The 13,574-nt window shown below is 40.9% G+C and overlaps 2 protein-coding genes across 2 annotated transcripts; both read right to left on the bottom strand.

Annotated features, from left to right (window-relative positions):
- Positions 1-340: 340 nt before the first annotated feature.
- LOC310987761 (fatty acyl-CoA hydrolase precursor, medium chain-like) lies at positions 341-7,139 on the bottom strand. Its single transcript, XM_083974177.1, has 13 exons — positions 6,936-7,139; positions 3,587-3,779; positions 3,359-3,500; positions 2,752-2,885; positions 2,512-2,665; positions 2,300-2,404; positions 2,102-2,200; positions 1,812-1,955; positions 1,613-1,690; positions 1,394-1,532; positions 1,148-1,297; positions 971-1,043; positions 341-880 (listed from the first exon to the last, which is right to left on the bottom strand). Exons 1-13 carry the CDS (start codon positions 7,009-7,011, stop codon positions 694-696), a joined length of 1,674 nt encoding a protein of 557 aa, XP_083830303.1. The 5' UTR covers positions 7,012-7,139; the 3' UTR covers positions 341-693.
- Positions 7,140-8,166: 1,027 nt separating this feature from the next.
- On the bottom strand, positions 8,167-12,860 carry LOC310987763 (fatty acyl-CoA hydrolase precursor, medium chain-like). The gene is made up of 13 exons (XM_083974179.1): positions 12,642-12,860; positions 11,749-11,941; positions 11,516-11,657; positions 11,126-11,259; positions 10,815-10,968; positions 10,605-10,709; positions 10,408-10,506; positions 10,134-10,277; positions 9,935-10,012; positions 9,711-9,849; positions 9,465-9,614; positions 9,288-9,360; positions 8,167-9,197 (listed from the first exon to the last, which is right to left on the bottom strand). Exons 1-13 carry the CDS (start codon positions 12,709-12,711, stop codon positions 9,011-9,013), a joined length of 1,668 nt encoding a protein of 555 aa, XP_083830305.1. The 5' UTR covers positions 12,712-12,860; the 3' UTR covers positions 8,167-9,010.
- Positions 12,861-13,574: the final 714 nt, after the last annotated feature.

The following is a 13,574-nucleotide window of genomic DNA, read 5'->3' as shown; positions in this document are numbered from 1 at the left end:
ATAAAGTGTTGAGTGTATGTGTGACAGTTGACAGGTCCGGTCACTATGCCTCCAATTGATCATGCGCCCTGGCTACTTGGCCAAGGGGATGTCCCTTTACATATTTGTACAATATTCTTTTCCTTCACAAATCCAGTATCAACTGACCCCCTGGCTAAATGTCTTTGAATGGTTGTCTACTGATGCATAAAAGCTCAAAACTCTGAAAAAAGTTACATGATATTTAGTGCTAGACAAACCACTGCTATCAGAACACCATAATCTCAGACAACTCATGTTAACTCTTTCACATCAATGGTCAGTGCACGTGAGTGTCAGGAAGATAAAAAATACAACCAAACCCTTTCAAAAGACTTTTATTTTGTAGAAGAATCCAGTGCATTAAAATTAGACAAGTGGAAGAACATGTTAGAACAGTTATCTTTCGACTGCTGCCTCGCTCACTTTGACAAAAGTTCACCTGAGGAATTTTTTTGTCATATTATAGACTATGATGTCCTTTCAACATTTTGCATAATGTATGGTACTGAAGTTGAAGACAAATGGGCTTCAGCACTTTACGACTATGATGACCTGGATGACTGAGAACCTTCACGGACATAATGTATGGTACTTTGTAAATAAGTACATTTTGTTTAGTTCATGGTGGTTCAAGGGGAAATCAATGTTTTTTAAGTGACTGGATTGACTTTTCTACAGCTCACTGTGCTCTGTTTTCTCCTTCTGTTCTTGGATCTTCCCTGGGAGGATCTCAGAGTGGAAGACAAAACGATTCTTCTTCAGGTGATGACGGACTACCTGCTCCTTTAAATCAATTGATAGGTACTCTTCTTCTGCGCCATACTTTGGCCAGTGGACAAGGCCATCCCCATTAGGAGACCTGCTCACACACACACAAACAGGTTATTAATAAATGGTCTTATATCCACATCTAATGAAAACTTTGCGTCTCATGAGCGGCTGTTCCTACCCTGTGCGAGCAAAGTTGCCCCAGTAGCTCATCACGGTTTTGCTAAACACCTCCTCCTCTTCAAGGCAGACATCTAAAATAATGACAGTCTGGTAAAAACCTTTTCACTCCAGGAAGCCAAGGACTGCTCACATATCTGGTCTTCTGTTGATTCAGTCATTTTTAAATTACACTTACCAAGTAATCTCACATGGGTAGTCGTAAAACAGAGTCCTAATACTGTAAAGATTTCATCTCCATGGTCACTTCCAACAAAGCTTGGCCTTTTTGCCTGCAGCATAGAGGGAGCATGTTGGTACTCATACAGGTACACAGCGGAGCCTGCATCTGGTGACAGGTGTTATGTTTATGAAAGTGTGAAACAAATGCTATTAAATTAAAGGTTGTGAGATGGATTTGAGTAATCACTGAATGAAGAATTACCTCTGTGGGCATTGGCAGTCTTGATGGCTGGGATAGTAAACATGAAATCTCCAAGCATCTCAGTAAACCCATTTCTAATTTTCTCATGGTCTTCGCTGGTTCCAATATATTCTTGTGTAAGCAGATCTGTGGTGATGGCCTTGAGAAAATGAGAAAGACATCTGTCAGAGAAAGTTGAGCATGATAACTAAATCCAATGTCAGGCAGTGTGTATCTTACATCATATTGGAAAAGGGAGAACATGTTCACGACATGCTCCTTATCCATTCCCTCTGTCCAGTTTGGAGGAGCCAAGAACTAAGAAAAGAAAAATCGACACTCAGACACACAGGAGCAAAACAAAACTATTTCATGAGCTGATCTGGGAATCAGTATTAGTCACAGAAATTGTATTCACAATTCAGCATTTCACACTTACACTGGGAAGTAACCAGCCTGCTTCATCGTTATTTACACCCGTCATGAATGGTAGAGTGAGAAGTTCTTTGTTACGGAAAAGCTCATCCACTGGTTTTGGCAGGAAGTGTCCATCAATACTTACAGAAACTCTCAGTGTTACATCCTTTATAGAATGAAATGTAGAAAAGAGACAGTTACAGTTTCATAAGATCCAAAGATTTCACAGAAATATTTCACAGGACACTGTGAGCTCAAGTTCAACTAATACTTTCCAATTAGTGTGCGTAAACTTGGTATACAGTATCTCACCTTACTAAGTTCCACAAAAGTATCTAAATCAAGGTTTTTCATGCAATGGGAGATCTTCTCTGTGCTTTCCAGGCTACAACCAGATATATTTGCTGCTATCTGAGGACAGAAATAAAAGGGATGTCACAATGATTTAGAGATACAATGATGTTCTCAATCAAGAATGTTACATATGAAACAGCCACACTGATAACCGACCTGTGCCATTGGTAGAGGGTCATTTAATATGAGTGCATCCATTGCAGCAGTGCCACTCTCAGCAATGCCACGGTGGATCAGGCCATCAGACAATGGTGAGAGGAGCTGTTAATTCAGAAGAAAGAGGACATGACAGGTTGACAGAGACATAACTGTGCGATACAAATTATTTTGTTTATCTAAAGAAACCCTCTCTCCAGACTGATCCTTACCAGAAGGGATACACTCACTCCACCAGCAGACTCCCCAAATATCGTAACTGAATCTGGGTCTCCTCCAAAGTTATGAACGTGCTGCTGGATCCACCTCAGAGCTTCCACCTGGTCCAGCAGCCCGAAATTCCCGGACACGTGCTCATCTCCAGTGCTGGATGGAACAAACAATTATCGTTTACCAGACCTGCATTCATACCAGCTGGTAAAAGTTACTGTGACTGAATCTTTCGTTTTCACCTGAGAAAGCCCAGAACTCCCAAACGGTACTGGATCAAAACCACAACCACATCCTGGTAGGCAGCCAGGGCAGAGCCATCATACACAGAGGCTGACCCCATACCAAACCCTCCCCCATGGATCCAGACCATGACCTGGTAAAGTAAAGAAAGACCCTTATTTTTTCCATGAGGATTAAACAATGTATTATATCTAATTGAGCTCACCTCATAAGAATTTCAATTAGTACAACATTAACACAAACAGCCTTTAATCCAACTAAATCCACTAGACCACATTCATTGGCTCATCATTTTTTTTTTTTTTTTTTGGCTTTTTTGGCTTTATTTGATAGGACATAGTAGAGATAGACAGGAAAGGGGGAGGCAGAGAGAGGGGGAATGACATGCAGGAAGGGTCTGCCCGACGCGGGATACGAACCGGGGCCGCCTGCGGCGAGGACTGTAGCCTCTACATGGGGCGGCCGCTTTAACCACTGCGCCACGTACCGCCCCATTGGCTCATCATTTTGCCGATATCACTACCTCCAACCATCAAAACAACTTCCAAAAGCTGATTCCTGGTAACTGAGCAGCATCATTTCAAAGGACAAGGAGTTTTTACTCACTGGGAGCTTGGCATCATGAGCTCTGTTTGCAGGAGTGTAGATGTTGAGGTACAGACAGTCTTCAGAGATGTCTGGAATATCTACCACTTCAGCGCCAAATTTCTCCATCAGATCAATAGAGAGCTCTCTATGCTGAACACACCTGAAAACGATATTTTTTAATCAATATTGGGCGTGATTACCACAATCTTGCTATGCAACCATGAGGATTCTCAGTGGATGACCTACATAGGCGGCTGCTTGGTGGCGTCTCTTACTCCTTCCCATCCCTCTACAGGCTGAGGTGCAGCCAGTCTCAGAGCAGGGCCTACGGGGGGCTTGGCAAATGGGACGCCCAGGTAGGCATGGACTCCTGCCTCCTTCCCCTTCACACTCACATATTCACCTCTCAGGCTCCCAAGCTTTGTGTGGACTTCAGGCGCTGTTGGGATATTGAGGGTGTGTGAGCGTCATAATGTGTCAGCTCACAATTTCTCAGTTCAATTTCCCAGGGAAAAATATGTTATAGTTACGTAACAACTGTAATTACATTGGATATGAAATATTTGATTGTTTTGTAGTTTGCCAATTGGAAGCAACTGCCAAGTGAACAAGTCTTAGAAAATAAAATAACTTCCCCTTTGGTTTTAGAAACAAGATATATTTTCCCAAACTGCAATTTCATCATAGTATCTGTTTAACTGGTTAGGACTGAAACAAACTGTTTCAAATCCGTTAATTGGGCATCCATTAGTTAATCAAACTTTTAACATTTCAGTCACTTCTGATATGAAACGCCCAAACATTGCCAGATCTTTGTCTGTTCATGAATCATGAGACAAAACAAGCATTTTGACAGATGTCACATTTTAACAGTTTGGTTCATTTTTCAATATTTAAAGGAGCATTATCGCAAATACAGCAGTAATAGCATAAAATAAGCTGAAATATGCAAAAGATGGGTCGGGGGGAGCCATAACTAAATTTACAAAAAAAAATCGCCAACAGTGTAGTGTCCGTGGGGCAAATGCAGCATTTGTCTTTGTTATGATCCAAGCCGGCCCGGCGCTTGCTGCGTTCAATTGCACGCGGAACTCGCAAATCCGACCTCCGAACCGGAAAAATGCAACAGTAAATAGTAATGTAGCAGTGTTAGGCTGCTTACAGTCACTGAATCGCTCGGTAGAACAGTCTCCACGTCCCTGTGTCTTTCTTCAGCTGTCCTCTCAGCGTTATTAAGGAGGAGGAAGTTGCAGTTGCTGTTGTTGTCGTTGTTGTGGTTGTGCGCGACGTATAGCTGCCGCTTCCAGTAGCGAGTTTTCTTTTTCCCGCGATTGCACGTTCATTCAGCCTGGTGAGGGAGGAGGAGGGAGGAGGGAGAAGGAGGGGGCCCGGGGGGACTAAACGAGGTGGCTCTCTCTCTCTGACAGCTGCCCACTTGTTTATATCTGATAAACTCCGCCTGGCTCCATCTAGTGGCCGAATTAAGAATTTGGATTTGGATCATGCTCCTTTAACAATGAACAGAATTCACCCTTATAAATCCAACCCATTCACCGTAGCTCTATTCTCGGTGGAGCTAACAGAGCTACGCCCTTTGACCGCGGTAAAGTGAGCCGCTGTTTGCGAGATAGTGGTAAAGTGAGCCCGTGTTTGATTTTCGTTGGGCGCGCGCTACAGTAAATACGGTAGGCACGGTTCTCGAGCAAAGTGAAGGTCCTGAAAGATACATAAAGCCTACGTGCTTTTTACTGGAGAAATGTGGAGGAAAATCACTTCCAAGATGAAACAACTTTTTAGTTATATTTCACTGCCGTAAAACGACCCCTATAATAAAAGCCATTCACAGTATGCTGACCTTTGACCTTAACCTCACATTAATTCCTTCATGTGTGTGTCTCATTTTTTTTTTTTTTTTTTGCATATTGTTCCTGACGTCTCACTCTACCTCTGGTACAATTTTGGTAAAAATTTTACTGTAGAAATGTGGAGAAAAATCATTTTTTAAACTACCCCTGCAATAAAAGCCATTCACAGTATGCTGACCTTTGACCTTACGTCACATCAATTCCTTCATAGGTGTGTTCCTCATTTCTTTTGCATACTATTCCTGGGGTCTTATTCTACTTCTGGTATCATTTTGGTGGCATTTTACTGTAGAAATTTGGAGAAAAATAACCTTAAAGTCACCCCTATAATAAAACCCAGTTACAGTGTGCTGACCTTTGACCTTACGTCAGATCAATTCCTTCATAGGTGTGTTCCTCATGTTTTTTTCATATTGTTCCTGACATCTCACTCTACTTCTGGTATCATTTTGGTGGCATTTTACTGTAGAAATTTGAAGAAAAATCATTTAAAAAATCCCACCCATAATGACTCAACCCCATTTACTGTATGCTGACCTTTGACCTTACGTCAGATCAATTCCTTCATAGGTGTGTTCCTCATTTCTTTTGCATATTGTTCCTGACACCTCACTCTACTTCTGGTATCATTTTGGTGGCATTTTACTGTAGCAATGTAGAGAAAATTCAGATTAAAACCACCCTTATGATTAACTCCTTTTACAGTATGCTGACCATCATTAAATACTGCTATAGTAAAATGCCACCAAAATGATACCAGTAGAGTAAGACAACAGGAACAATATGCAAAAGAAATGAGGAACACACCTATGAAGGAATTGATGTGAGGTAAGGTCAAAGGTCAGCACACTGTAACTGGGTTTTATTATAGTGGTGACTTTAAGGTTATTTTTCTCCACATTTCTACAGTAAAATGTTACCAAATTTGTACCAGAGTTAGAGTGAGATGTCAGGAACACTATGAAAAAAACATGAGGAACACACCTATGAAGGAATTGATCTGACGTAAGGTCAAAGGTTGGCATACTGTAACTGGGTTTTATTATAGGGGTGACTTTAAGGTTATTTTTCTCCAAATTTCTACAGTAAAATGCCACCAAAATGATACCAGAAGTAGAATAAGCCCCCAGGAACAGTATGCAAAAGAAATGAGGAACACACCTATGAAGGAATTGATGTGACGTAAGGTCAAAGGTCAGCATACTGTGAATGGCTTTTATTGCAGGGGTCGTTTAAAAAATGATTTTTCTCCACATTTCTACAGTAAAATTTTTACCAAAATTGTACCAGAGGTAGAGTGAGACGTCAGGAACAATATGCAAAAAAAAAAAAAAATGAGACACACACATATGAAGGAATTAATGTGAGGTTAAGGTCAAAGGTCAGCATACTGTGAATGGCTTTTATTATAGGGGTCGTTTTAAATTAATTTTTCTCCACATTTCTACAGTAAAATGTCGATGAAAGGTGATTTTTCTCCCCTTTACGGCAGTGAAATATAACTAAAAAGTTGATTCATCTTGGAAGTGATTTTCCTCCACATTTCTCCAGTAAAAGCACGTAGGCTTTATGTATCTTTCAGGACCTTCACTTTGCTCGAGAACCGTGCCTACCGTATTTACTGTAGCGCGCGCCCAACGAAAATCAAACAGCGGCTCACTTTACCACTATCTCGCAAACAGTGGCTCACTTTACCGCGGTGCCCTTTGGACTAGTTCTGTTTGACTTACCTTGTGAGTCTGCAGCACCAGCACTGAGACACAAAAGAGACAGAAATAAGAAAGTTTGCACAGCTCTGAACTCCATTACGTTTTGCCTCCGTGAGGAATCTGCAGGCAGCTGAAAGGAGACGCCAGTGTAGTGCAGCTCCCCGTGAAGCTTTGTGGTGTTTGCCCGGACACCTGCCAGAACTTCCAACCACAGCAACAGGTGACCAACAGACGAAACATGTCCCGCCCCCTCCCTAAAGGTAATGATCTGCTCTGCAGTTTCACAATAGCCATAAGAAATTATAGCCCAGAATGTCCTCATAAATCAGTATATTTTAACCACCTCGTGGTTATAGGATACACATACTGAAAATAATTTAAGCATATTGTCTAATGTTTCACCAAATAATGGAAATAGCAAAAATATTAATTAATTAAATAGATCACAACATTAGGGGAAATGGGTTGACTAAGATATTGGTAATGGTGATGGGCAGTTACTAATATCAGTTACATCCTTAAAATTTGCAGTGTTTTTTGATTTTACACAAGATCAATGTTCCTCAAGTTTGTGTTGAGTGTATATATGTTATAAATGTATATTAACATATTCATCCCATAGCCTGACGATATTATGTCTTATACTGTAAACATATATAAGTAGCCTACATAACATTTTTTAAACATGTTTTTCATACTTTATTATAAATTGCATACAATTTATACCATGAATCATTTAGTCACAATATGTTATACCTTATAGTTTTCATTATGCTGATATTTTCAATGTATACATAGATTATTTGTCTATATGTTATAAACATATAACTTCATATATCTAGAGGGTGTTTAAGTGACATATGGGGCAGCATCACTTACTATTAGGATACACACAATTTTTTATATAGGTATTGTTATGATATGGATATTACGGAACACACAAAAAATCATGAGATAATTAAAAAAAAACATCAAATAGTACATGAGCATCATGCAGAAAAGCAGACACAAAATTTGAAGCAGTGGGGATAAATACATATTTTTTTCCTTCACACATCCAGTGTCAACTGAACTCCTGGCTCAATGTCTTTGAATGGTTGTCTACTGATGCATAAAAGCTCAAAAACTCTGAAAAAAGTTACATGATATTTAGTGCTAGACAAACCACTGCTATCAGAACACCATAACTCTTTCACATCAATGGTCAGTGCACGTGAGTGTCAGGAAGACAAACAAAACAACCAAACCCCTTCAAAAGACTTTTATTTTGTAGAAGAATCCAGTGCATTAAAATTAGACAAGTGGAAGAACATGTTAGAACAGTTATCTTTCGACTGCTGCCTCGCTCACTTTGACAAAAGTTCACCTGAGGAATTTTTTAGTCATCTTATAGACTATGATGTCCTTTCAACATTTTGCATAATGTATGGTACTGAAGTTGAAGACAAATGGACTTCAGCACTTTACGACTATGATCTGGATTAGAGCACTGGAAAAGAGAGTAACGACACGCATTGGTTCAATGGAAGCGCCTCCTGATGGCGGAATATGGGTATTGCAAAAGCGCCCAAGAACTGACATCTCTGCATTGTTGGTGAATGAGCAAGTGTGGTATTTTCAATAATTTAAGGACATTTATAGATCACCCACGTTAATAGCATCATTGAGGATCATTTACAGATAAACATTAACAAATAGGCGAGTAAAAAAAACAAACAACAACAAACAGTTGTCTACATTAATGTTTCAATCTACATTTTGTAATAAACAAATTAAAAGTGTAATTTGATAAGACACCTAAAAACAAAAACATGGCCGTTTTCATCAATTTACAAGCAAGTGGGCAACACACGTACATTGGAGTGAATGAGTTTTCTGGGCGCTTTTGCAATACCCACATCCTGCCACTCTGGGCGCAAAACCCTTACCACGGGAGTCAATGGTGGTGTCGTTACTCTCTTTTCCAGTGCTCTAACCTGGATGACTGAGAACCTTCACGGACATAATGTATGGTACTTTGTAAGTAAGTACATTTTGTTTAGTTCAAGGTGGTTCAAGGGGAAATCAATGATTTTTAAGTGACTGGATTGACTTTTCTACAGCTCACTGTGCTCCGTTTTCTCCTTCTGTTCTTGGATCTTCCCTGGGAGGATCTCAGAGTGGAAGACAAAACGATTCTTCTTCAGGTGATGACGGACTACCTGCTCCTTTAAATCAATTGATAGGTACTCTTCTTCTGCGCCATACTTTGGCCAGTGGACAAGGCCATCCCCATTAGGAGACCTGCTCACACACACACAAACAGGTTATTAATAAATGGTCTTATATCCACATCTAATGAAAACTTTGCGTCTCATGAGCGGCTGTTCCTACCCTGTGCGAGCAAAGTTGCCCCAGTAGCTCATCACGGTTTTGCTAAACACCTCCTCCTCTTCAGGGCAGACATCTAAAATAATGACAGTCTGGTAAAACCCTTTTCACTCCAGGAAGCCAAGGACTGCTCACATATCTGGTCTTCTGTTGATTCAGTCATTTTTAAATTACACTTACCAAGTAATCTCACATGGGTAGTTGTAAAACAGAATCCTAATACTGTAAAGATTTCATCTCCATGGTCACTTCCAACAAAGCTTGGCCTTTTTGCCTGCAGCATAGAGGGAGCATGTTGGTACTCATACAGGTACACAGCGGAGCCTGCATCTGGTGACAGGTGTTATGTTTATGAAAGTGTGAAACAAATGCTATTAAATTAAAGGTTGTGAGATGGATTTGAGTAATCACTGAATGAAGAATTACCTCTGTGGGCATTGGCAGTCTTGATGGCTGGGACAGTAAACATGATATCTCCAAGCATCTCAGTAAACCCATCTCTAATTTTCTCACGGTCTTCGCTGGTTCCAATATATTCTTGTGTAACCAGATCTTTGGCGATGGCCTTGAGAAAATGAGAAAGACATCTGTCAGAGAAAGTTGAGCATGATGAGGAAATCCAATGTCAGGCAGTGTGTATCTAATCTTACATCATATTGGAAAGCGGTGAGCATGTTCACGACATGCTCCTTATCCATCCCCTCTGTCCAGTTTGGAGGAGCCAAGAACTAAGAAAAGAAAAATCGACACTCAGACACACAGGAGCAAAACAAAACTATTTCATGAGCTGATCTGGGAATCAGTATTAGTCACAGAAATTGTATTCACAATTCAGCATTTCACACTTACACTGGAAAGTAACCAGCCTGCTTCATCGTTATTTACACCCGTCATGAACGGTATAGTGAGAAGTTCTTTGTTACGGTAAAGCTCATCCACTGGTTTTGGCAGGAAGTGTCCATCAATACTTACAGAAACTCTCATTGTTGCATCCTTTATAGAATAAAATGTAAAGAGACAGTTACAGTTTCATAAGATCCAAACATTTCACAGGACACTGTGAGCTCAAGTTATACTAATACTTTGCAATTAGTGTGCGTAAACTTGGTATACAGTATCTCACCTTACTAAGTTCTGCAAAAGTATCTAAATCAAGGTTTTTCATGCAATGGGAGATCTTCTCTGTGCTTTCCAGGCTACAACCAGATATATTTGCTGCTATCTGAGGACAGAAATAAAAGAGATGTCACAACAATTTAGAGATACAATGATGTTCTCAATCAATATTTACACATAAAAACAACCACACTGATAACCGACCTGTGCCACTGGTAGAGGGTCATTTAATATGAGTACATCCATTGCAGCAGTGCCACTCTCAGCAATGCCACGGTGGATCAGGCCATCAGACAATGGTGAGAGGAGCTGTTAATTCAGAAGAAAGAGGACATGACAGGTTGACAGACATAAATGTATGATACAAATGAATTTGTTTATCTAGAGGAACCCTCTCTCCAGACTGATCCTTACCAGAAGGGATACACTCACTCCACCAGCAGACTCCCCAAATATCGTAACTGAATCTGGGTCTCCTCCAAAGTTATGAACGTGCTGCTGGATCCACCTCAGAGCTTCCACCTGGTCCAGCAGCCCGAAATTCCCGGACATGTGCTCATCTCCAGTGCTGGGTGGAACAAACAATTATCATTTACCAGACCTGCATTCACACCAGCTGGTAAAAGTGACTTTGACTGAATTTAGAGTTTTTCTTAACATGTGGTACAGATGATATCAAAAGTAAGAGAATGTATTCCTGTGCTTTGTGACTTGAGTGTTTTCACCTGAGAAAGCCCAGAACTCCCAAACGGTACTGGATCAAAACCACAACCACATCCTGGTAGGCAGCCAGGGCAGAGCCATCATACAGAGAGGCTGACCCAATACCAAACCCTCCCCCGTGGATCCAGACCATGACCTGGTAAAGTAAAGAAAGACCCTTATTTTTTCTACGAGGATTAAACAACGTATTATTTACTTAATCTAACTGGGCTCACCTCAAGACAACACAACATCACACAAACAGCCTTTAATCCAACTAAACCACAAAACTGTTAATGACAAAACATGAATGGATATTTTGAGGCTCAATATTCATATTGCCAATATCACTACTTTCAACCATTAAAACAACTAAGCAGCATCATTTCAAAGGACAAGGAGTTTTTACTCACTGGGAGCTTGGCATCATGAGCTCTGTTTGCAGGAGTGTAGATGTTGAGGTACAGACAGTCTTCAGAGATGTCTGGAATATCTACCACTTCAGCGCCAAGTTTCCCCAGTAGATCAATAGAGAACTCTCTATGCTGAACACACCTGAAAATGATATTTTTAAATCAACAAGTAGCTATTGAACATGATTACCACAATCTTGCTATGCAACCATGATTCTCAGTGGATGACCTACATAGGCGGCTGCTTGGTGGCGTCTCTTAATCCTTCCCATCCCTCTACAGGCTGAGGTGCAGCCAGTCTCAGAGCAGGGCCTACGGGGGGCTTGGCAAATGGGACGCCCAGGTAGGCATGGACTCCTGCCTCCTTCCCCTTCACACTCACATATTCACCTCTCAGGCTCCCAAGCTTTGTGTGGACTTCAGGCGCTGTTGGGATATTGAGGGTGTGTGAGCGTCATAATGTGTCAGCTCACAATTTCTCAGTTCAGTTTCCCAGGATATTAAATATTTGATTGTTTTGTAGTTTATGAAAAACAATAACTTAGAAACAAGATATTTTCCCAAACTGCAGTCTCATCATAATATCTGTAGCCTATAACTGAAACTTAATCTGTATTAAAAAATCTGTTAATTGAACATCCTGTAGTTCATCAAACTTTAAACGTTTCAGTCACTTCTGATGGAAACAATTGCCTGATTTTTGTCTGTTTGTGAGACAAAACAAGCATTTTGACAGATGTCACGTTTGACAGTTTGATTCAATTCACCCTTCATAAACCCATCCCATTCACCATAGGCTTTTCTCTTAAGAGGTTAGAGAGCTACGCTCTGGTTTAACTTTCACCTACTGAATTGGGGTGTGGGAACACGGTTGTGAAAAAGTAAAATATTTTGTAATCGGAAGATGTATCCCGTTTCACAACCTGCGATACTTTCTGGTTCTGTTTACCCTTCGTGAAGCCAGGACTTGATTTTCTTTTGTTTCAAAACGCCGAGGGGCGTTGTTGTTAGTCACAACACGGAGCAGCAACGGTTAGGCTACCATTAACCTACTGTTGCTATAGAGTTATTAACATCAACATATCATCATTGTGCAAAGTAGTAGGCTACATTCTGTCTGACTTACCTTGTGGGTCTGCAGCAGAGAGACACAAAAGAGACAGAAAGAAAAAAGTTTGTACAGCTCTGAACTCCATTCCGTTTCACCTCCGTGCGGACGCTGCAGGCAGCTGAAAGAAGGAAGAGCCAAAGTGCAGCCCCCCCGTGAAGATTTGTGGTGTTGGCCCGGAAAGTTGTGCATGCATAATGCATGCAAGACTGTGGCTCAGCAGCCTTCCCACCACAGAAACAGGTTTCCAACAGACGACACATGTCCCGCCCCCTCCCTAATGCCTGTTCGGCAGGTATCAATCACAGCCCTTCTGCATGTGAAAGGCAATGCTCTGCTGCTCTGCAGTTTTACAAATCAAGGGCTTGGAGCCAGTGGGGCGTAAGTAGTTTTTGACAAACTTTACAGGAGAGACAAAACAAAAATTTGACCACACTTAAATCAACTGTATTCATTAACCTTAACAACATTGCAACCACAGACATACTTATATGAATGAGTATTTATGTAATAAACTTATCTATCTGGCCTGTCTAGCCTCTACCTGGTCTTCTTACTGTACTAAACTTAACCTACTCCTTTCTTCATTGCCTAAACCCAAACAATTGGACAACTCCCACTCAAAGTCACAACTCAACTTCTCACTCATAAATATGCAAACATCTGCAAAGTCACAACTCTACTGCAGGTACGGGACCATGTTCCCCGGGTCCTCGCACACAAAACAGCTACATAGGACCCGGGGAACATACGGATGTCAATGACCCCAGTAAGGCTCTCAAGGCATGATTCAGTGTCATCACTCTTGTGAGGACATACATTACATTCAAAAACAACCCTGACTCATCTTCAACTTCTTCAATATAGGATTCATCAGTTTGTTTCATAATATTCATCAAAATCTTTTCTGCCTCAGACAAGTTCCATGTCTGCAGTTTTCTCAGCCATTTT

The sequence above is a fragment of the Trachurus trachurus genome, assembly GCF_905171665.1.
Source record: "Trachurus trachurus genome assembly, chromosome: 6".
Classification (NCBI taxonomy): Eukaryota; Metazoa; Chordata; class Actinopteri; order Carangiformes; family Carangidae; genus Trachurus; species Trachurus trachurus.
Note: the sequence above shows the minus strand (reverse complement) of the source record. Positions and strands in the feature narration are given on the sequence as shown.